This window comes from Cupressus sempervirens, chromosome 9 (genome assembly GCF_028749045.1).
Source record: "Cupressus sempervirens isolate cs-2001-9-10 chromosome 9, ASM2874904v1, whole genome shotgun sequence".
Taxonomy (NCBI): domain Eukaryota; kingdom Viridiplantae; phylum Streptophyta; class Pinopsida; order Cupressales; family Cupressaceae; genus Cupressus; species Cupressus sempervirens.
This window is the reverse complement of record NC_143126.1, coordinates 542,224,743-542,250,891: the sequence shown is the minus strand read 5'-3', so window position 1 is coordinate 542,250,891 and position 26,149 is coordinate 542,224,743. Positions and strand designations below refer to the sequence as shown.

The 26,149-nt window shown below is 32.3% G+C and overlaps 1 protein-coding gene across 1 annotated transcript; it reads right to left on the bottom strand.

The window, feature by feature from the left end:
* Window positions 1-14,677: 14,677 nt before the first annotated feature.
* On the bottom strand, window positions 14,678-16,852 carry LOC149539772 (protein LATERAL BRANCHING OXIDOREDUCTASE 1-like). The gene is made up of 4 exons (XM_089800971.1): window positions 16,420-16,852; window positions 16,072-16,325; window positions 15,140-15,467; window positions 14,678-15,058 (listed from the first exon to the last, which is right to left on the bottom strand). Exons 1-4 carry the CDS (start codon window positions 16,609-16,611, stop codon window positions 14,942-14,944), a joined length of 891 nt encoding a protein of 296 aa, XP_089657097.1. The 5' UTR covers window positions 16,612-16,852; the 3' UTR covers window positions 14,678-14,941.
* Window positions 16,853-26,149: the final 9,297 nt, after the last annotated feature.

The window sequence follows — 26,149 nt, the reverse complement described above, 5'->3', positions numbered from 1 at the left end:
ATATGTGATAATAAAAATAATGCAATTTCAATATCTTTCATAAACAACATAGATTTATGAGCACATGATGTTTGTAGAGAGGTGGATAAATTTATAAATCGAATATAGCCTATCAAAATTGATTTGAGCATGAAATTGGAAAAAACATACAGTTGCATAAAATTGAGAAAAAAATATAACTAATATAATTTAGTTTTGTTAACACCTCTTTCTTGCCATGCACATATTACCATTTCCATTTGTTTCACCAACTTCTCTATAATCTATATGCATGCATTTTGTAACTACTCACTATGTGTTTATTATTATATTAAACTTGTCAAGCAATTCAAACCAGTATATAAACTTGTGGCATTATAATTTCTCCATATATGAAAAAAATGAACATACACAAAAGGAGAAAATAACATAAATTGTTGATAATAAAAAAAATCTAATAGAACTTTCACAATGTCAGAAATGAGAGAAAAGTATAGGGTAATTAATATATTGTATAAGTTAAATAGACGAAAAATTAAAAACTTATGAAGAAATAAAAATTAGCAATTTTTCCATAAAATTGACAATGCTAAACGAAACTTTAATTTTTTAAATTGAGTATTTTACATCAAAGAAACGAAGAAGTCTTACAACATTTCCGTAACTCTCAATAAGCATATCAACTTAATAAAAATCAATTTGAATTATTTTAAAATGTGATTTTGAAATTTTAAAAGTTAAGCTTGTCATGAAATTGAATTATGCTATTTCTACAGTCATAAATGAATTACATAGATATCTTCGAAACATAAAATATACAATGGAACATAAATGGATGATTGCAATTAAAGAACAACACCAATAAATTCAAAATCAAGACTGTCTGTGCACAGAGACTAGAAAAGAACGTGCTAAACAGATTTCAACAGCATGAAATCCTTCATCCATTCAAGTAATATAAGATGCAAAGCCAAAGCAGGAGAAATCAATCATTATGAGCAAAATATTTCAGGAGGAAGAGGATGTTGAGTTAGTAGTTTCAATAGTGTAAGACCCATTTGGGTAGCAATGAATCCAATAACTCTCCAAGCTATATCTCTCATAAAACTGGGCTGCAAGTCTTGCAGCATTCATATGCAGTGGAGCACTCATTACAGACTTTGCCGCTTCTCTGCTTTTCCATATGCATGATGCAAGGCACTCCCTTTTCTCATTCAGCGTCCCATACCAGTACTACATTCAAAACAAAACCACCATTATTTATTTAGCATTTGAAAATTGAAGGAAAATGCAGTACTGCAAACAAATAAATATCACTACTTACTTGGCACTTAAAATTGAAAGAATAATATGGTTATATATAAGTGGAAATATTGAAGACAAATTATCACTCTCAATCTCCATCATGGATCAGATTGCAATAATCTATACTCTATTGGTGAAATCAACCATATTATCTATGAAACAATAACTAAATCTATCTTCTAGATAACACTTGAAATTGAAAGAAGGTAGAATACTGCAAGCAACTAAATATATATCACTACTACTTGCTTAGCATTTAAAAGCGGAGGAAGGCGGTTATAATACAATGGTTTGGACAAGAGTTATCACTCTCTATTATGATCATGAATCAGCTTGCAGTGATCTATATTTTATTGGTCAAATCTATTTTATTATCTATGAAATATCATCTAAATCTGCTTTATCTGAAAACTTGGATAGTAATTAATTGATTCTCGGTTAGCAATGATCGATATCTTATAGGTTAAATCTACTACATTATCTACAGAATATTATCTAAGTCCCTTTTATTGAAAGAGTTGAATGTTGAGCTGAGTTTTGGCTGGATTGGCGAGAGCTTCTTGTTATGAAGTACGATATTTAATCTTTTTCTAGTCTATGTGTACCAGAGATGTGTTGTATCACTAATCATTCTACAAAGTTTATATGGCGCACTACAATTTATAAGAAGATGCTATACCTCATTCATATGGGATGGTTTAAACATCACACGCTAAAGCTTCATTGTCAATCTAAAATAAAAATAAAAGTTGAATGTTAAAAAAAAATTGATACTCGAATTAATTTTCCAGATGTGAGAGCCTCTTGATATGCTGCAGCATCTGCTGCGTAGAGAAGAGTATCATCATCTACACAATCTGATTTTCTGACTGATCTGAATGCCACACCATAGAGCTTCATAGGTTTGTTTGTGACTGGAGGGAGAGTGAAGAGAGAATCCCAATTGAAGCACGATTGAATGGGAGTGGAAAGAGGATGAGTGTGAGCCATGGAAGTTGGTTCAAGCTTCTCAAACATCTCCTTCAGTGACAAATCCTCCTTATCTTCACAATGCTCTGGTGTGATTGTCATCCTTGAGATGATCCCTTCTCTCTAGGTGGGTGTCAGAGAAATAAATAGTTTCTCTCTTGCAGGAATTTACTTGTAGTTTTTGATAGTTGCTATTATTGGGCATCCCCTATTATTGTTAGGCAATAATCTGGTCTTCGCCTATCCAAAACAAGTATAGAGGAATCTCCAATATAAAAATGCCATGCATGAGGACAATGTTCAAATTTTAAGCATATTTTGTTATGATTATTTTTGTTGTTATTGTCAGTCCGAAATCTGTTAAGCAAAAATTATTGGTGGTGGTGATTTATCTGTTTGGATATGCAGAGTTGTCATTCCGAGGAGAAAGGTTGTTCACCATGTAGAGAATAACAATTTGCAGAGTATCCCTAAAAGAAATGTTGTTTATTTGCCAATGGCTGGTTGTCAAATTGTTAACGCTGCAAAAGTTGTTTTTTTCGGGTGGTGGCAGGGGAGACAATGTTTGATTGATTTGGTAGTGAAGTTGGAGAGTTCTCATTGCAATGGTTGATTCACTTTCATTTAGATATGAAGTTCAGTTCTTAACAAGTGTATTAGATATCAAAGTTTATTAAGTGTATTGTTCATATATCATAGGGGATGAAGTTATTCATGTGGATAGAGTTTTGGTCAATGGTTTAATTAAATATCATATATTAAGATTTGATTCTTAAGTTATAAGTGTTAAATAGTTAAAGTTGACTTGAATTTTTTCTTGATATATGATATTTAAGATGATTGACTTTTAGATAGTCTCTTATACATTAGATAAATGAACTAGAAAAATATTCTTCCTAATACCTACCACACAAAACTTTATCTGCCACACAAAACTTTTGATTATCTTTACTTTAAAATAAATTTAGTTATTTAATTTTTTGTTCTTAGATAAATTTATTAAATTTTAGTTTCATTTTATGAATTTGAAGTTTATAAAATGTTTTATGAGAATTTAAATGCATAATGTTTTAATCATTGTTCATATAATGATATGTTATTAATAGTTGCTCAAAGAAAGTGAAATTAAATTTTGTACATTACTATATATTTTATAAATTTGAAATAAAAACATTTTCTTTCATGAACAGATAGTTATTTATACTTTTATTCATTCTAAATTTTAAATAGTTTTTTATTAGGGGAAAACTAGTTTTGTGAGGACTAGAGACCCAAGTCTTACAAACATATAAGTATCATCTTGTCAAATGATAAACAAAACAAGACCCAAACACTTACCAAAAGCCAAACAAAGGGGATTAATAGACCCCCAAAAAAACCTACAAGCCCATGGGCAAGTTTGTAAGCCCTAAGATGGAAAACATAAAAAATAACTTACAAGGACTTGGCCAAATTTTGATTCTTTATGATTATATCATCATTCGTATCTTTGATCTTCTTCACAATGCCAACTAGAAGGGTAGCCTCCTTGTTCTTGTTTCTCGGACACATAGCACGACCCATGTTATAGTCTTGACTCCCAACATCCCTTCTATCATTTGGGCCTTCAATAATGCATTTACCCTTCTTACATACTTGTAGATTATGAGTGTTATGTAAGAAATATTTAGAGCTAGAGGTAGGAGAATTACCTTTCGATAAGCGATGGACCACTTCTTCTTGTTCATTCAGTCTTCTTAACCCATTACTAGTATCCAATATAGAAATTTTAATGACATTGACGATGTTATTCAAGGTATGTTGGACCCTAGTCTACTCATCTTCTAGACTTTTGATTTTACCCTTATGTCATTTTTCTAGATTAGTTATCCCTTGCACCAAATTATGAGTGTTCTTAATAATATCATCTAATTTATGTATGGCATGGGCATTATGCCTAGGTAAGTGCACCAAGATGGTGTACAAAAAAGTGGACACCCCCCCTCCCCCCAAAAAAAAAATCAATAACCCGATCAAGTTTTTGAAAAGTGAAATATTGGTCAGGCTTGTTATCCAAGTCTAGCCATTATAGTTTACAATGTAATTCAAAAAACCTGATCGGGTTATTGAGTTCTAATTGCATTGGACAAATAACCAATTGGGTTATGGTTTACTACTACACAAAGGTAGATAAAGAGATAGAAGAGGATACAAAGAGGGGAGAGTGAATAAGAGAGATGGATAGTGAATGGGGTTGAGAGAGAGAGAGAGAGAGAGAGAGAGAGAGAGAGAGAGAGAGAGAGAGAGAGGATAGGAGAAAGAGAGAGGGGGGATATGAGAGAGATAGAGAGATTATGGAATAGGAGGGGGGGAAGAGAGAGAGAGATTATGGGATAGAAGGGATGGAGAGAGAGAGAGAGAGAGAGAGAGAGAGAGAGAGAGAGAGAGAGAGAGAGATTAGTGGTTATGATAGAAAGAGTGAGATAGATGGAGAGAATGAGAGAGAGGGAGAGAAGGGGATAATAGAAAGAGAGAGAGGATAGGACAAAGAGAGAGAGAGAGAGAGAGAGAGAGAGAGAGAGATAACAAAAAGAGAGGGGGGATAGGACAAAGAGAGAATGTATGTGTGTGAGATATATATATATTAGGGGATATTCAATATAAAAAGTGAGAGAGATAGAAATAATAAGAGGGAGGGAGAGAAGGGGATAGCAGAATGAGAGGGGGGGATAGGACAACGAGAGAATGGGAGAGAGAGAGAGAGAGAGAGAGAGAGAGAGAGAGAGAGAGAGAGAGAGAGGATGGGATGGATAGAAGAATTAGAGGATATGATAGAAATAGTGAAAGAGAGAAGGCGATGAGAGAGAGAAAGGGAGAGAGGGGGGGTATGAATGTGTGTGTGAGAGAGGGGGGATGGGATGGATAGAAGAATTAGAGGATATGATAGTAAGAGTGAGAGAGAAAAGGAGATGAGAAAGAGAGGGAGGGAGAGAGGGAGAGAGGGATGGGGGAGGGAGAAAGATAGAGAGAGAGAGAGAGAGATAGAAAGAGGGAGGGGGAGAGTAAGGTTTGGGGAAAAGATAGAAAGAGAGAGAGAGAGAGAGAGAGAGAGAGAGAGAGAAGGGGATAGGAGAAAGAGGGAGGGGGTATAGGGGAGAGAGAGAGAGAGAGAGAGAGAGCAGAGAGAGAGATTATGGGATACAATATAAAGAGTGAGAGAGAAGGGGATAGGAGAAAGAGAGTTGGGGATAGGATAAAGAGAGAAAATGAGAGAGAGGGAGTGATGCAAAGAGAGGATGGGATGGAGACAAGGATATTATAGACACATTTTTATTAGAATACATAACCTTTTATATGTGTGTGTGTGTGTGTGTGTGTGTGTGTGTGTGTGTGTATCCCTCACTCCCTCCCTCAATCTAACCTTGTGAAGTAGTAATACAAAACCCAATCGGGTTTTGTAGAACTCGATTAGGTTTTTGAATGCATTTTTTATTTTCGGAACCTAATCAAGTTTTTTGAATTCAAAAAATCTAATCGGGTTATGGCTTGGTGATAGCCTAGGAAATGACCCAAAGGCTTGGGAGACTTTTTTTCGTCCATTTTTTTTCCTTTAGACATTTTTTCATCTTCTAAGATGAATTCTCGTCTTTGCTTTCATTAGGTTTTCTAATGGTGAAGTGGGTATCTCTAAAATCACCACCATAATCTTACACGTCTTTTTAGCTTTCTAACCATATAAATTTTTCTTTTTTTGGACAACATTAACATTGTAAAGTTTAATTACTTTTACCAATACCTTGACATTCCTCACATGCATATGTCTACCATTTTTTAATAAATTTTTATATACTTAACCAAATTCAAAATAAATTATATATTATTGTTCTTCACTTGATTTTATCCACTTTTTTTTAACAAATCATTTTTTATTATTTTGATGCAAGTTATGCTCAACACACGAATAGGTACCAAAATTTCAGGATGTAGTCAATTCAATAATTCATAATTTAAAAAGTACTCATCATAAAATTACAAAAAAATACACAACTTCTAGATATGACTCTCAACTATCATCCTACCAAAGGGATATGCAAGATACTAAATATAACTTGATCTTTTGTGTTGCACACAAAAATAGTTATGTTATGTTTTCTAAAAAAATTAGGAACTATTTTTTGTGTGTGTAGAGTTTGACCCACCTAATCTTATCCATTTCTTAAAGACTAGTAGTTAAGAAAGTAGATTCAGATTACTACAATTTATATGTTTTGAACATCTTGTCATTATTAGTGGACGACCCTCAAATGTCTCGTCCAAGTTTAGGTTTACTTGATTTTAGAAAAAAGGTGTCCACCTTATACCCCCCATTTTGTACACCATCTTGGTGCACTCACTTGCCTAATTTCACTTATTTCTGAGATGATCCAATTGAAAAAACACCCCTAGAAAATAAGAAAATTGTTTAATGTAGTTTATCAATCAATGCTTCTATTTACAAGTAGACCCCTTTTTAATGCAGGTCTCCTTCTCAATCTCCATTGGTAAGTCTACAAGTATCTCTTTTTCATTATCAATTAGAACCATTTTTGACATTGGATTTTTAACTGAAGGGGGTGGGGATCTTCTTCTTAGGTGGGGAATTGATAGTAGTAGAAGGGGACCCAAGGGATTTGGTACCTAATTTGTGCTTACCCCTATTGCTGAGACCCTTCCTTTTAGATTTACTATTTTTCTCCAAAGAATTGAGAACATAGTCCTACAATGGGGTATAATCAGATTCCTCTTCCTTAGAAGAAACCACCATCTTTTTATGAGAGGAAGAGGGAATGGTATCTATAGGGAACGAGGGTTGACATTTCTTCTTATAAACATGATAGGTTACATCCCCATCTAAATCAAAACCATCCTAGTTTGAACCCTTTGTCATAGTGTACAACAACATTTTTCTTAAACTCCAAAGCAAATGTCACAACTGGATATTTTTAAAACATGAAGGGCTTTCACTCATTCCATAAGCAACAAAATTAAACCCTTATACAAAATAGGAGATGAGGATTTATTTTTAAGGGTGGCGAGCCCCTATACTATGATTTAATGAAGCAATTAAATAAAAAGGAATCAATATACACTTATCATGTCTAAAGTGGTTTAAAATAACAAAATAAATGTTGAAGAGACTCAAGAAAATTTTGCATCTATGGTAACATACCTCATAATAAACTCTACAAAAGTCAACAACAACTTAAATAGTGATGTGCATTCAAAGCTCCCATCTATAGTTCTAGTAGCCTTATCCCTTTCTCTGGGAAGGAAGGAGATGTTCACCACCTTTTATGCCAACTTTTTATCTCTGTAAAGTTATGTTCCTTCCCTTACATGTTAGATATGATGATAACGAATTCCTCATTAATAACTATTTCTATCTTGTAAGCTCTTAAATACCATTATCCCAACCATCCAAGAATGCTTCTATGATTAGGGCCTCCACTTCATGGAGGGTTTATGTGAAAGGAGTAAGGCCTCCTACATAAAAGAGGACTCCATAAAAACAACAAATTATGCCATATATCGTAAATAATTGGCTCCAAATGATTTGTGTCCCCTCTCATTGCTATAATAAAGATTAGATATATAATAAAACCTAAATTAAAGAGACACTAATAATTAGAAGAGAAAACCTTCCAAGCATTAAATTAGGCATCTTCCAGCATCGTGCTTTTGTACAAGTGAGACAAAAGAGTGAAATTTAAGCCAGGTTTCCTAGCCACTTAAAGACATCATTTCTAATAAGTCAACTCATCTCAACAAGAATTTAATCCATCAAACCCTACACCAAGCATTGATTAGCCTTGACTTCCATATTGGTGAGGTAATCCACCATTTGATTACCTTCTTTAAACTTGTGGGAAATGTGAAAATCATCCAAGTATTTTAAAATATCCATATAATCCTTAATAATGTTGGTGATGGTCCAACTAGGAGAGGAAATGCTTTTAAGGAATTAATTACTTTTAATGAGTCACTTTCTAACCAAACGTTAGATAAAACCCTCACCTTAACCATGTTAAAACCTAGGTATATAGCTTTTACCTCAACATAATGGTTTTTTTGGGTCCCTAATGGAAGTGACATTGTTAAAACCAGTTTACTCATGTGATATTCTAAATATCACATAGAATTTATTGTACTAGAAATATTTATAATTTATTAAAATTAACATGTTGGTAAGATTATAATTTCCATAAATCACCTCTTTCCTAAATTGTAATTGTGTGGTAGTCTTTTAATTTATCTTCAAAATTAGAAGGAAAATGGTTATAAACTATTGACTTCTTGATTGACAACATCACATGATTTATTTCTTTTTATGTGATGTATTTTAAAGAATACATTTTATTTAATAATTATTATTATTTTTTAATGTAGATAATTTTTTTGCCAAAAACCAATGACTTATTTTGGGGTTATATTTTGGATGGTCCATTGAATTTTACAAGAAGTTAGTTTTTTAAGAAACTAGACTCCATTCTACACACTTTAAAAAATGATTTTTTTAATTTTTGATTAGCTTTCAACGATTTATAGGGTAGGCACCAAAAATTTCATGTTTTTGGATATGTCCACTTATTAAATTCATTAAAAAAATGTACATTAAAAAATAGTAAAAAAATCCAAGATACACTACATGGTGTTAGCTAACTTGTGACCACAATTATCAAAAAATCTTTTAAAAATTGGCATTCTATGGGGGAGCACACCTAACACTATGTTATATTTTTACTCAAAAAATACTACCATTTTTTGTGCTCCCCCTTTTTTAGAGCCTCAAACTCCACCATTTAACAAAAAAATAGTAGTTTAGAAGCTAGATTCAAAGTACTACAACTTTTATTTTTGTTGTAGCTTGAAATTTTAAGTCTAACTATCTTCAGTTTCTCATTGATTCAAAAATTGTTAATTTTAGAAAGACAAAGAAAAAAGTATCATCTTAGACCCCTTTCCTGGTCCCCCATGTTTGTGCACTTACCCTATGTAAGAATTAGTATACATAAAAATATTGATATCAAGAAAGTTGTAAGTGAAAAGAAAAACATTTGTATCATTCCAAAGTGTAAATAAGATCTCCATCCTATAAGCATGCCAAATCTATAAATATTTAAGAGGTATTTTGGAGGAATCCAATAAAGCCATATGACGAGAAAATGGTTATGGTCTAAAAGGCCTAAAAAGCCATCAATCTAGCTTTAAACATGTTGAGCTCTCTGACAAGACTAGAAAAGGTGAAGAAAGGTCTTAGGGTAACCATAAAAAGGGCATCTGAGATCAAGAACTACCAAATCTTTGAGCCTCAATCCCATATGCAAGCCTTGGTAAAGCACACATCAAGAAAAAATGAGAAATTTTTTTTATGTGGTGGTAGACTGCAAAATTGAAGTTGCCAGGTCTTCTATGAAGAAAGCAAGTGCCAACCCTAGTTGAGAATATTGGCAATGGAAAAATGAGAAACTAGCTAGTGATAACCTATCTTGGGTTTATAACTAGAAAGAGGGAGTACAAAAATACCACTTCCAATCCTTCTACCAGGCCTTAACAATAGAGATGCCTAGCTTGTGAATCAAGTGAGGAGGCAAAGTAGAAACTAGTAAGTCAAAATTATTCCAATCTAAGTGAGATAAATGATATTGGACCTGCATACCATCCTAAGACTTAAGACTCAAAGTGACTCTTGAAAAAAAATCCTTGGGCATCGAAATGTTGCATTTTTTTTAAAATGAAGAGCATTGAGCCCTTGAGTTTTGGAAAGAGGAAAATCATGAATAGAAAAAATAAGAGACTATCAAAGGTTTTTTTGGTTCATATAGAGAATATCATGTAAATCATATACATCCCACCAAAGCCATGATTTAATAGCATCTTGGGATCTTTGCATGATTTTAACCACAAAAATATGACTTGGAGCTAAATTGGATAATTCATAAGAAGGATGGTTTGATAGTTAATCCCCTTCTAGTAAAGCTTATTAATAGGAAAGCCTAATGAAATATGAATGCCTATAATTAATTCCAAGCGTCGTCGTGAGTTAAGACACAAATGATCCATTTAGCACACAAAGCCAGAACTTACAACTTCTAGATAGATAAGAGGCCAAGGCCTTTAGATTCTTTGGGTAGAAAAAAAAATTCTGAAGCAACTCTATTAAATCCAATACTCAAACCTAGAAGCTCAACCTTTCACCCTCCAAACTCTATCTTGAATAAATCCTACCATGTTCTAGGTTGAGACATATATGTATCCACCTATGGTTCAAATGAATCTATCAATGCAATAAAAATTGTTAATTTTTAAAAGAATACATATTGGAGTGAATAGAATTTCACTGCAAGTTATCTTCATTAATTGGACTTTTTTCCTCTTTTTATTGATTGATTTTTATTTTTAGATGTATTTTGTACATATCCCTTTGGTATCCAATCATCTTAATAATGCAACAGTAGAATCTAGTTTTTTAAATGTCATAGTAGGAGTGAGATAAACCAATTCATATTATTAATATCAAAAATAATACAATGTTTAGGTTATCTATAGTAAATATTAGATCTTTAATTATTAAAATAACTTAATCTTAATAATCTATTCCACCACTTCCCATAGTTTCAAAAGCCTTGTCTAGATGCTTGACATGATTAGGCTCAATCCATCTAGTGTATTTACGCACTTGACCTTTTATTCCACATTGAATATGAGCTAGGTATATTATTTCTTATATATTATTTTTATTTGTTAATTAATCCAAGTTATATATGTAACTAGTAGGTGCACCCTCAATTAACACCCAATTTCTTAACCATGCAAAATTTTATCTTCCTGTATGAAATTGCTAGAGGCATAAAATTAAGTAGATGTTAAAAAATCAAAGAAGTCTTTCCTAGGTCCAAAGGGTTTAGCTTAGTTGGTTGAAGAAATGAGTTCTCACTATAGAGACCCTAGTTCGAATCCCAAGAGGGATACCTTTGGGGAAAACTCATTTGTGACTATTGGTCTTCAATTGGTCGTAATTGTCTCATTGTAAAAGGTGGTTTCTAAGTTGTGACTCTTGATCTTCCAATTGTTGTTTCTAGTGTGGTTGCTTGTAAGGACTTTGAATAAGATTATAAGTCTCATGTTATTTCTCAAATGAGCACACAGTTTGTAAAAGACCTTCAATATAATAATAAAGAAGTCTTTCTTCACCTAACCAATTAAGTTGTTGGGAAAGAGATAGAACATCATGAATCCATCAAACCACTACTATTCATCAAAGTTCAAAGAAAAGGAAAAATAAAATTGAGTATAACATGCCAAATTGAAATAGGGAATGGAACTTCTCTCTTCCAAAATCCCTTTGAAGTTATTCATCCCATATTTAAACCATTGAAATATGACTACTGATGAGGTTGTTCCTTTTCTGGGACCTTCAATTTCTTCTTAACTTATTAGAGTTATTATGACCATCTAATACAAAATAATTTTCTTTTCTTGAGAATCTATGTAGCATAATATACATAGAAAAAAAATATTTGAATTGTTCTCTCATAAACTCATACATACATTTAATGGTCATTTTATATAAATTAATAAAAACTACATGAATATTTCATTTTGAGTCCTATTGTTACTTAAATTAAGATCATCTTAGTAGTTTTGACAACAAAAATTATTATGTTCTGGTAAGATTGTAAATGAACTTTTTTCCTTTTTAAGAAGTAGCTACATTTGTGTTGGAATGTGGCAAAGAAAAATTGAATCATACCATAGCTTCAAATAAAAAAATATAAAATAGTATGTCGATATTTCACAAAGATTTTCATCACTTCATTATCAACAAGTTACATTCAAAAGATTGACTTTATAAATCTATTATTTTCCTGGATATAAAACTAACTTATAGGAGTGAACTTCCAGACTAACATGTCTATAAACTAATTATATTATTAAATGGATTTATAATGTAAAATTTAATGATGAATAAAAATAAGAAAAAGAATGCATCAACATTGGCCTAAACTTCTCAAATTAGCAAACGAGGTTGATTATGAAACCTTGTATTGCATTAATCCAAACTCCTCTTATCTGGGCAAGTGCTCCAACTTTACACCAATATGAATCTAAAATTCTATCTACATGAAAATATATGATTGTCCAATAATACGTGTGAATTGAGATGTATGTTAGTCATTATGCACAACATACCACTCCTTGTATTATTTGAGATAATCTTTATCATAGATGCAATAACACATCTCCAATACTATGAACCAAGACTAATGTAATGATCCATGGATAGCACTCACATGTCTACAAATTGAGAAAACTCCATTTTTTAAAACTAAGTAAACCGATTTGTACATCAAAACAAAATCATATCTGCAGATTAAAATAATTACTATCTAAATCAAGACAAACTCAATTATCTACAAAATGCCTCCTTTTCTCGATGAAGAGGGATTTGAACTATGGCAAGCCCCCTCTTTTCTTCAGAAATACAAATAAAAATTGTTTCGTACACAATATATCACCCCTAAGTGAGATTCTAGTTCAGGATGATATATATCCTCCTTCCTCCATTTCCTCCAACCTCCAATAGCATGTCACTCTTTAACTTGTGGACATAAGATTGAAAACTTTGAAAAAACACTTAATTCTAAGATATATATATATCCACATGACTAAATGTAAATAATAGATTTTCAACTCAATAAAAAATATATCTTTTACAATAGTACCAAATTTATTCATATCTAACATATTTTGACAAAAATGAGACCATAACCCTTATCACTTCATTGAAAATTTTCAAATATTTATATATAAACCCATACTATGGTACAAATCCCTTATTAAAAACAAAAATTGCATAAATCTATTCTCAATGTTCCTCTTATAATCCATTGTATTTTTCTTTGTTTCATCCAGAACTATAAAAGTGTTATACTATGCTCAACAAACAAATCTTTGGTGTCAAAATCTATAGTCATCTTGATCTAACAATACAAGAGAGTCAATGATACCCACATTCCTTTTTTTATAAAAAAAAAAAAATCAATGATACTATTATTTTATTAGTTGTCAAACAAAAAACCCTTTATTCCTCCTTGCACCTTGCACAATGTCCTAAGTAATCTCATTTTCTTTATAAATTTAATTTTTCTAATTTTCTAATACTTCAACATCACATACAAATTCTTCCAAAATTTAATCTGAAAAATAAGAGGTATAATGAGAAAAGTTTGGAAAAATAATTCTACTTCCATACCAGTTATTAATCTCCCCCAACCATAGTTGCAACTTCATGTTATATGTAGATTCAGTATCTCCACATGATCATCTTTCATTAACTTCATAGGAATAGAAATAATCACATATGATGGAGAAAACAAATACATTATTCTAAATTAAATAGCATAAATTAATATGTTGATATTCCAAAAGTATTTCATTATATCATTGTGTGCAAGTTATATTCAATAAATTGGATTTTTAAAACTATTATTTTCTCATGCAAAACTAATTTGTAGGGATGTACCTCCCAACCAACCAAATTACAAATTAATTGGATTATTAAAGGGATTCATAATGTAACCTTATTTCTTAACAAATACAATCTTTCAATTATAAATGTGTTTTCCTCTCTAATAAGCTAACATTAATTTGAGATAATTTTATAGGCAGTATCAAATTCAGCTTGATATAGTTTGCCCATCAACTATAATATCTCCTGAAAAATATTGTAAATGGAATTGAGACTATTTGGTGAGATAATCTTTTGAAACATTTTTCATCTAGAAATATAATTAGAAATCGTATTTTCTTCATTTTGCTTAATATTTAGAACTTGAATTAACAAATCAATTTTATGTGTGTTACATATTTATTATGTAATTTTTCTTTAGTTTTTCATGTTGTTTTATAACTCAATATGACTAATCATTTGAGTAGAAGAACAAAATTTTCTCAAGGAAAATATTTTTCTACATTTTCTATAGAGAAAGCAAATTGAATCTTTAAAAAAAAACTACCTTTATTTTTCCATACTCTACTCTTTATAATTTAAATGTTTAATTTTTCAATATTAAAAATAAAATTTACAATATTAGCCATATAACTTCACACAATATAACTTCACACAATATGCATCCAATCAAACCCTCTTTTGAGTAACCACGTAAAGAAAACAAAAGAAAAAATCAGAATCATGTTATAAAAGATATCCTATAGTTAAATTTCTATATCTTTCTATATAATAGCAATCCAAATTATGTTTCCATTTAATAGCTTCACTTTTGTGGAACAACAATCCAAATTTTGTAGAATGGGTTAAAATAATTTATCAAAATGATTTTTGTGCCCAATTTCTCTGACCGCCTCTATTTTTTTCTCTAAAATTATGCAATCACATAGAAACATCTTGAAATAATAATAACAAGTTTATATAAATTGATAATATAACTATTTACATAAAACATAGATCAGAGCACATAACTCTGATGATCCATGTTGGAACAAACCAAATAATATTACTACTAAGCCACACAATTTTCAATTACTAAAAATATACATATTCAAACCTGTCTCAAGAAAACATATAGATCTTGGAGCGTAATACAAACTCCTTGCATTTATGTAGTGTTATTATATTGCAAGATGGTGTGATATATAGTTTGAACAAAGTTTATTTTGATGGAAGAGTGAGTGGAGGATCCAAGTGAAGCACAAGTGTCATTGCTGTAGTTTTGTTTGTCACCACGCCTCTGTGAAGAGCAACTCTGTACTTACCTTTACTCACTTTCTGCATAACATCATAAATGTATTCAATTAACACTTTCCTTTAAGACATAATAGTTGAAGAAAAATCTCAAGTAATACTTACCACAAGAGACTCGCCAAGATTGATAACAAGAGCACCAGGAAGAGGAGCAACAGAAATCCAACCCCCATTTTTTTTCTCAACTTGTAAACCATCACAGACATTATCTTGAACAAGAATAGTAATTGCACCATGGTCTGTGTGAGCATGAGTTCCCAATACCTTATCTGGTTGTGGGCATGGCGGATAATAATTGGTCCTGTAGAACAGATTGTAATCTCCAAATTCCTTGCCCAGATCCTCAGTGGGCATGCCCAAATCTTCCGATATTATGTTCAGCAGATGCTTCATAAGTTTGCTGGATTCCTTTCCCAGCTCTTCTATCGTTTCTCTGCAAGTTAGAACAAGAAGAACATACTATCAAAGTAAGCAATGTGCTCGGGATACAGATATCTGATTGTTCATTGATTTGTTCAAATGATTCATTTTCCAAGAAAATCTATATAGATTTCATTCATCCATGCCCACATCGATGGAATTTCAAATGATAGATTTCATCCATCCCTGCCCACATTAATGACTAGTGACTGCATCACCATGGTCTATAGATAGTATGCCTGCCATCCCACATCTATAGTTGAGAGTGGGATTCTATGAGACGGCTGACTATGGCTTGGCTATAGGTGATTTCAGCTATCTAAAATTTAAATCTGAAATCTTTACACAATTTACTACTATACAATAAAATCATCTCTTAAGTTATTTAGAATTATTATAAATAGATTTTTTTTAAATCAAATTGTTACATATAAAATACTATCCATTAACATATCATATCTGAGTGTTAAAATCTTAAAATCTTCAATACCATCATAAATTATTAGTTTGAACTTTTGTCTAATCTATAATCTAGACACACTTATCATATTTAAACCTACGAAATTCTCAAAACCTTTAATACCCTCATGAATTGTTAGTTTGGACATTTGGCTAACCTATAGTCTGTGGGCGTTGAGGGCCAAAGATGGGGAGCTTTGAGTGACTCAGGAGCAAGGAAGGCATAGAGTGAATCCATCCAATCAGTATTCTGCCCTCTGAAGCCCTCTGTACGTCCATAGCCAGCAATCTGATCTCTTTTTCCTTCCTCTCGACCCCATTTCAACTTTTCTTCAACAGGAAGTTCAAAGAAGCCTCTTGCTGCTTTTCTTGCATTCTCCACCACATCTAGAGGAATACCATGATTCACCACCTGCAAGCAAACAATCACACATGAATAATGTTAAACTAAGCAATTATTCAAAGCTTAAAACTTGTTGGGCAAACCCAATTTATGTATATATCACCTGGAAGAATCCCCATTCCTGACAAGCAGCAGAAATCTTCTGACTTATTTTCTCAGGAGACTCACTCATATCAACTAAAGGAAGCTCCTCAAACGCACCATGTTCAAGCAAGGGCTTTTCTTTGCCTTGAACAAAAAACTCCTGAGGCACTTCACTGAGATTCTGAACATAATGCTCTACCATGCTTGCCATCTCAGAAACTTTGTGAGTGTTATGAATCTTAGAGGGTTATATATACATGAGGAGAGATTTTTAAGGGTGTAGATTTTTTTATGAATAGTTTCTTTTTATTAATAAAATATAAATATAAAGTTATATATTCATTAAAAAAATTAGAAAATACAAGATCACCCCATTAGAATCCACTGAACATTGTAGTCCAAAAAAACTATAAACTATTCGTTCTGTTAAAAAACTATAAACTATTCATTCTGAAAATGTAAATTTAATTAGAGTTTGTATAAGAATGTCATTCATTCTTTGACTAAGAATGTGAAATTTGGATAAAAAAGGTTTTATGCTGAATAATCTTGAAAGTGATCTGAACCAATGAATATGAACTAAGAATAAAATATGGCATCATTATGGACTGTTTTGACTATGAAAAGTATGATATTTAAATTAAATAATAAATACACTGCATGTATTTGCATACTACAGCAGCCATGAAAGTGATATGTGCCCAAATGTCTCCGTGAAAGACGGGGCATGCATATGACCATAAGATATGAATGGTATAAATGTGGGGGCTCTTGAAGAATAGTGGAAAAGGTAAACATGGTTGGTGAGATGTTATTTCAAATGACCAGTCCTAAACTTTAAAAACTGAGATCCGTTGAACCATTGGATAGTATGAGTAGAATTTCCCACTTAGTGGAAAATTGATTGTTGAAGCAATTTTTTCTAAGTTATAGGAATTAAATAGTTATTATTATAAATTAGGGTTTAGGTAAGTAGACTTTATGACGTTATGCTTATTATACGAAGTTCTAATTAATCAAGTGACAAAGTTCAAGCAATGAAAAAAAAATTACATTTATTATGTTTATTTATTTGTAAAATAGTTCTATTTAATTCTACAGTAGAAAACTTTATAAATTTCTTAATAAAGCATCATTCCTATATTTGTAAAGGGAAAAGAATTTTGTTTTAAATTATGGATTGACAATTGAGATTTGTTTTTATTGTTGAACAAATGTTTATTTTCTTATAAGAAAAGCAATAAAACAAGTTCACTAGCCGTTACAATGACATGTCTAATAGGTTATTTGCAGTCAGTCAAGAAAAGGCCACAAATAGTAAAGACTAGAGTAGACCACTTACAACACACCAGCAAAATACCTACTAATTCACACCAAGAGTGGATTGAAAAGACACCCACAACTCGAGGAAGAATTTGGGAAGAGGGGAAAGAACAACATTTCCTCCTTCAACAAAAAAGAATTTAGGCAATATTATCATTAGGAACACCATCAAAAGGGAGAGTAAATGAGGAGCTCCTCTTAGTGATGCATTTAATGCAAGGAGTGAAGTGTTGATGAGGCAACACATCATTAGAGACCGAAATTCATTGCAGAACTAGAGAAATAGTTAGAGAAGGGTACACATGCATCCCAAGGGGACTAGGATCTACAGGGGCTACGCTGGTCATACTAGCAACACGAGGAGGCAAAAAATCATCCTTGGAGGAATCATCATCAACCTATGAAGATTCATTAGAGAGAGAATCAAATGTCCTGGAACTATCAAGGGATCAACATTAGTAACCTTCTACCAAGTAGTAGTGCCTTTAAGGTACAAGAGAGAACAATCCATGGCCAAGTGACCAATAGAGAAACAACGATGACATTAAAAGGGGAGACTCTCATAATCCAACGATTATGTCCATGGCCTATCACCAACCATAAGAACCACATCTCCATTAAGAGGTATGAAAATATCAATATCAATAAAAAAGTGTACAAAACTAGAAAGGCTCATGTAGGCAATTGAACAAATATTTATCAAATACAACTATGATAAATATTTATTAGATATAATATTGAGAAACAAATTTAACTTGAAATAGCTATTTATTAATAATAATAAACTAAAACCCAAAATATTGTGTTAAAATATATAAATTCTCTAGGATAAATAGCTCCAAGATGTTTAGAAATTTTTAAGTTATTCATATTTTATGGTAAAGCTAAGTAAGAGTTGGGTTATTTTAGACATGATTTATAATTTTCATTAGAGGACCTTAAGATTGGTGGTCAATTTATGGTGTTGAACTGAAGATTCACATGTCATGACCCCCTACCATGGTGCAATCACAATATGTGTTTAAGATAATTTATGTGATGGCTTACAAGTTGAGAAAATAAGTTGGGGTTGGATCTTTGTTGCTCCTCTTTGAACTCTTGCATTATCAATAGTAGGGAATCCCTTGTAGTGATTGTGACTTTTTAAAAAAAATCAAATGCTTTGATTTAATTGTCATATAAGTTGTAAATTTGGAGGAAAATGAAACTTAAATGATTAGAAAGGTAAGAGAGGTTGTGTGCTCTTGTGGCTTTCCTTATATAGATAAAATAGGTCACTCTTTCCAATTCAAAATAAAACAACATTGTGTGAATATTAGACACAACTGAGTTTTAAATTTTTGTTAGCCAAGCATTACACCTCTACCGTGCAGCATATATGCTTAGAAATCATTCAAATCTTGTCCAAAGAAAAGTATTTCTTCAAGAGGAAACTCAAGGAAACCCTTTTCCTCTATGGTCATTCCTCTAACCTCAACCATGATGAAGGATGGAATCTTAGTTGTGTTCGCATCCTCTACTATGCAATTTATTATCTACACCATCATTTAACTCCTTAAACTTTTTCCCTTCTGACTTCTACCCTAAGTAGGTTTCATTTCCTTTTTTCTTCTTAGAGTATGTGTTCTTCCTTCCCACCTAGAGTCATTGTCTCATTTTATCCTCTTTTTTTAGGTTTTCTCTTTCATGGGTCTCTTTCTCTAAGATTCGACATTTTAGCTTTTGTTCTTCATTTTCATTTTTGTCTTTTCTTTACAATCTACTTTTTATTCTCTTTATTTATTTTCTTGTGTTTTTTAATAATCTTTCTTATCCTTTTTTTCTCAAGTATATAGTTCTCTTTTGTCCTTTTAGTTTGTCTTTTCTTTAGTTGGACTTTCAAATGTGTTTTCATTTATTTTTTTTGTTGCTCATTTGTTAGGTCTATGTATTGTTATTTTTTATCATGTCATCTTTTTCTCTATGTTCTCCTTTTCTTTTTCTTCTTTTTCTTTTTCTTTTTTAAGTTTTAATTACTTTTATTATTATTGTGTTAATTGTTGTGCTTTTTTTATTTTGCTTCTTTTTCACTATGGAGTAGGGTATGTACACCTTGCTTGTAACATAGTTAGGTGTCTATCAAAAAGGAATATGAGCTACTACCATATCACTATCACCATATGTCAACCCAAAAACTAGGGCTGGTGTCGTGGACTATAAAATACACTACACTTAACTTCTCAACTTTTTTTGGGCCTTTTATTTCTAGTTAGTTTTTTAGTTCCTTTCTTCTTCTTCTTTTTTAGTTTTTTGACCCTTTTGCTACTTTCTTTTCTCTTGGTTTCTTAATCTAGTTTAGTTTGTCTTGGTTTGATTTTTTTTAAGTCTCCCATTTTTAGAATATATTTTATGTCTCTCTTAGTGGATTTTGTTAGTGGCTACCAGAATTTAATGGTCACACCTACCTATCATATGATTTTTATAATGGTTTTTCATTTCAATGCTTTCTATTTTACATTTTAAGAAAAATACTGATTGTTCTATCTTAATTTTAAAATAATTTATATTCAATATTTTTAAATTTAAATATTTTTATCAATTAAATTGCTAACACATTTTTTTTTAAAAAACTTATTTCAATAAAATATTGTAAATAATCTAGTTGTTATTTTAAAACATTTTATAATATATTCAAAAATATGATTTTTTTACTTCATATATTCATTTTAAAAGATTTTAATTAATATAAATGAGTAATAAATAATATAAAAGCATGTCCATTATGTATTAATATTAATCATAAAGTAGTAATATGTGAAAAATCTAAAATTTATCAAGCAAGTTTCTAAAATTTATAAATATATTCTAGTTAGAAAATACTATAAATTAATGTGAATATATATTACAATAATATCTAAACACTACCACATTTGGACCCAAATTGCAAGATTAGGTCATTGCAATTAAGATAGCCACCCATCACCTAAGTGACACCATCACGATTTGACTATCGTTGGACTTTTGCTATCGCAAATTGTGAAGGCAGTGGTGACCATCACAATTATGACGGCCAAAGCTGTTGTGACTTGGAAAAAGAAATTGTCACAATTACAACAGCTATATGTTGGGGACTTCATTGCAAGTGCGACAGCAATGCTATGGGAGCAATGGCTAGCCATCGGCACATGTCATTGCCATATTGATGAGTATGTGACAAAAAATATGTGGGAGCGACGACCGTTCGTTAGAATAATATGTCACAATTGTGACAAATTTCTAGATTGATTTTTTTAAAAATATGATGCTCTCATAGCTCACAGTAGATTCACATAGTTAGTTGTCATGCAATCATAGGTTAATATTGAGCTTCACTTGGTTTTGAGAATAGTTTAAAATTCTCTTCTAATCAGGGTCAACCAAGTGAAGGTGGAAGCTCATTTGGCCTCACCCCTCCGCCCCCCCCCCCCCCCCAACATCTAAATTCTCGTTACCATCTAAAATCTTTAAGAAATGATCAATCTTTAAAGTAAAAAAAAAGGTTCCACACCTGCAAAAGTGACATCATTTTTCCATCTTCTAGTGCATGTCATATTTCCATCACATCAAAAATAAGATTATGTCACTCTAAATCAAGAATGCATGTGCAACTGCGTTCTATTTGCATGGACAATAGGTGGAGCTGAAAAAACCCAATACATTAAGATTTATTTAATAGGCCTATGCAAACCTCTAACAAAAATGCAAACATGTTGGGTTTTTTCATCTTCACCTAATTTTTTATGCATATGAATTGAGATTGTCTATTGAACTATGGCATCCTTCTGCATTACTTCAAACCAAGGGATTCACACAGTTAGTTGTCATGTAATCATAGGTTAATGTTGAGCTTTACTTGGTTTCAAGAATAGTTTAATATTCTCTACTAATGAGGGCCAGCCATGTGAAGGTGGAACTTCTTTTGGCCCCACCCTACTAACATCTAAGCTCCCCGTTAACATCTAAAATCTTTTAGAAAGGATCAATCCTTAAAGTACAGAAAAAGGTTCCAGACCTGCAAAAGTGACATCATTTTCCCATCTTCTAGAGCATGTCATTTTTCTATCGCATCCAAAATAAGATTCTACACCACTCTAAATTGAGAATGTGTGTGGAGCTTTGTTCAAATGCATGGACAACAGTCGGAGCTGAAAAAATACAACACAATTACATAATTTATTTAATAGGTTTATTAATTTTTTTTAAAATTATAAACCATCATGAACAATGTTTGTGATGGTCTATAACTTAAAATACCTAATGAAAGACCTCTAACAAAAATGCAAACCTGTTGCATTTTTCATCTCCACCTGATGTTGTATGCATATGAATTGAGATTGCATATTGAACTATGGCGTCCTTCTGCATTTCCTGAAACCAAGAAACTCACACAATTAGTTGTCATGCAATCATAGGATAATGTTGAGCTTCACTTGGTTTCACGAATAGTTTAATATTCTCTACTAATCAGGACCAACCACGTGAAGGTGGAAGCTCATTTTCTCTCTCTCTCTCTCTCCCCCCCCCCCCCCCCCCAACATCTAAATTCCTCATTAACATCTAAAATCTTTAAGTAACGATCAATCTTTAAAGAACCTGGAATGTCCTCATTGCATCCTACTACTCTTAGGGGAAGCCCATCTTAATTGTTCATGAGTAATTCATCACACAAGTACATATAGGAATGTCCTTATTACCTCCTGCATAAAATGAATCCAATATTACAAAATTCCCCCTAAAAAATAATAGTTCAAGTGAAATAAACACATGAAAAATGAGAGAGAAAAAGAGGAATATCCTTACCAATAGGTTTTTCCATTACATTGGTGGCTATGCTACATACTGAGTGAGCTTTATTGTTTATCTGTTGTGCCAAGATCTCTTTGTTTATACACATACATACATACATAGACACACACATGTGTGTGTATGTATATATACATAATACATACATACATACATATACAAAGATCACAAGGGCAAGGAAATGAGATGTAGAGATCACAAGGGCACGGAAACAAAGTTTATTTTAGATATGGTAGATGTAGGTATTGGGATTAAAGATAGAGTAACTGAGGGGGGGGTGAATCAGTTACTAAAAAAAATTAATCCACAAATCCCTTGGATGTCTTAAAGACCTAGTTACTACTTGTACTTAGTAAACAAATGTTGTAAGTTGCTAAATTAAACTATTACTTTCTTTTCAAGCATTCATGCATGTAACTGGAAATAAAGTGAACACAAGAGACACCAGATTTAACATGGAAACCCAATATGGGAAAAACCACCAAGTAACTAGTCACCAATTTTTCACTCTTCTAAAGTGAGCCCTGTTAGGAGCCAACCCTGTTAAAGGTTACAATACACACTATTAGGTGTGACCCTGATAGAGGATTTAATCACCCTATTAGGAGTGGCCTTGCTAGAGGTCTTTAGAAAATTCAACTAAATTGTCACCTTGTTAGAGGATTTACAAAATGGTTGTTAAACCAACTCTGTTAAGAGATTTGAAATTATTGCTACAATGGTTAGAAAGCAACAATGAATTGACCTGAACAAGATGCAACTGAATTTTCTGGTTACAGGTCTTTGTTCAGCATCATTAGATCCTCCTTGATCAAATATAGCTCTATTGCTCCTCAATGATCTCTGATCATCCTTCAAATCTGCTTCCACAACAACCAGTCTTCATATCACATTAATTCCACATTTCATGTACTTACATTTAAGAATTCGCAACTTGACCTCTTACTTATACCATTCAGATTGTCAAGTCGGCCCATTTACATATTACATTTACCAATAAACCATACATCAATCAGCTATAGATATTACTCTAAACGAATAAATGGTATCTCATAAAATAATGAAATCCTTTGCTGGCTGACCCTGCTCGGTAAATAATGCTTCTGGAAATTTCCTGAGTTAACCATCTTGACTCGGTTAACATTGCAATATCCTTAAAATCCTTTGGTTGTCGAGTTTTCTTGATAAGAACTAAATCCCTTGGTAAGAACTACTTCTTCCAAATAACCTTTGATGATCGAGTGAACTCGATAAGAACTGTTTCTTCCAAATTACCTTTGATGACTGAGTGAACTCGGTAAGAACTGTTTCTATCATATTTTCTTTGATTATCAAGTGATCTCAATAAGAACTAAAATTATTTGATTACCTTAAAAGCTCGATAAACATTGTCCTTTGTCTAGCTGACCTTCTGAGCTCGGTAGACACTATCCTTTGCCTTGCTGACCTTCTGAGCTCAGTAGAGACTATCATTTGCCTTGTTGACCTTCTCAGCTCAGTAAACCCTATATTTTGCCTTGCTGACCTTCTGAGCTCGGTAGACACTATCTGATGACTGATATGATATTTGTGTGACATCAAAGACAACACACAATTGAGCAATTGTATCCAAAAATCTCCCTCTTTGGCATTGATATCAACACAACATGTCATAGCAGAATGAAATTTGAAAACATCTCTTTTAATGATAGAATACAAAACTCCCTCTTACATATAATCTCTCCCTCTTACACAAATTCTTATTATTTGCAAATTTCAGAAAGATATGACAGATATGACAGTATATATTCTCCCTCTTTGACAACACATGCCAAAGATAACTCAAAAAAACTGAATAGCATAGTACCTGATGTACTGATTCATATGCAATATCTTCATTGGTTCGCTACATCAACTAATAGATCTTCAATTCTGTTCCTATTGATGCATCACTAAAATTGTATTTTAGTGAGCTTCAGATAGGGGAATGACCCCTAACTTACCTCTTAGATACAAGAATGCATCCTTAGTAAAGGCTTTGTGAATATGTCAGCAATTTGTTCCTTTGTATGCATATATTCCAATCTTATTTCCTTTTCTTGCACCAATTCTCTAACAAAGTGATATTTTATGGCAATATGCTTGGTTTTTGAATGCATCACTGGATTCTTGGAGATGTTAATTGCACTTGTGTTATCACAAAATATAACAACTAGTTCTATGATTTCTTGCTTCATACCTTTCAATAATTGTTTAAACCATACAATGTTTGAGCAATTTACTACTGCTGCAACATATTCAGCTTTTGTTGTGGATTGAGATGTACAATTCTGCTTTTTGCTTGTCCAAGAAACCAACCTTTTTCCAAGAAAGAAAGCTCCTCCACTTGTGTTCTTTTTGTCATCAATATTTCCTGCCCAATCTGCATCGGTGAACACCTTTAAATCCAGTTTTCCTCCAAGTTTATACCATAATCCATAATCTTCAGTTCCTTTTAAGTATCTCATGATCCTTTTGATTGTCATCATGTGATTTTCTTTTGGGTTTTCTGAGAATCTTGCTACAATCCCTACTACAAGGGCAATGTCTGGTCTTGTGTGCACTACATATTGCAACTTTCCAATCATAGATCTATACAATGTCTGATCCACTTCCTTTGATTCATCATCCTTGGTGAGTTTTAATCCAGTACACATAGGAGTCCCAACTGGTTTGCAACCTTCCATACCAAACTTTTTCAATATCTCCTTGATGTATTTAGATTGAGTGATGTAAATGACATTCTTATTCTGCTGAATTTGAAGACCAACAAAGAATTTTATCTCACCAAACATTGACATTTCAAATTCCTTGTTCATTTGTTTTAAAAAATCTTTGCAAAGATCATCAGTTCCTGTGAACAAAGTATCATCTACAAATACTTTTGCCAAAACAATCTTATTATCTAGTCCTTCCTTTATGTACAAACTATTGTTGTCATTAGTTCTTTGAAAACCAATCTAAATAAGATGGTTATGCAATCTTTCATACCATGCTCTAGGGGCTTGTTTCAAACCATATAATGCTTTATGCAATTTGCAGACCATGTTCTTCTTGTCTAGATCAACAAAACCTTCATGCTGCTCAATGTAAACCTCTTCCTCCAATATAACATTGAGAAATGTTGAATTGACATCCATCTGATAAATTTTGTATCCTTTGAATGCAGCATATGCAAGTAAGGTTCTGACACCTTCCAATCTTGCAGTAGGAGAAAAAGTTTCTCCATAGTCTACACCTTTTTCTTGAGAGTATCCCTTGCATACTAGTCTAGCTTTGTTCCTTGATACCTTACCATCTTCCTTTAGTTTGTTTCTGAATACCCACTTTGTTCTAATCACATTCTTGTCTTTGGGTCTAGGTACAAGAGTCCATGTTTTGTTTTTTTTCTATCTGTTCTATTTCTTCATTCATATCTTCAATCCAACTTTCATTTTCTAGTGCATCTTTGACATTTCTAGGTTCAAAATCAGCAAGTAAACAAGTGCCTTTCAACTTACTTCTTGTCATTGTTCCTTCTGATTTATCACCAATGATCTGATCTGGTGCATGATGCTTTCTAACATACTTGGCTAACATGGGCTCCT

Coding starts and splice junctions, on each gene's coding strand:
- LOC149539772 (XM_089800971.1), bottom strand. CDS start 16,611: ATGGCAAGCATGGTAGAGCATTATGTTCAGAATCTCAGTGAAGTGCCT. Junction 16,326..16,419: donor AGGAATGGGGATTCTTCCAG/GTGATATATACA, acceptor GTTTGCTTGCAG/GTGGTGAATCATGGTATTCC. Junction 15,468..16,071: donor TCAACGCCCACAGACTATAG/GTTAGCCAAATG, acceptor TCTAACTTGCAG/AGAAACGATAGAAGAGCTGG.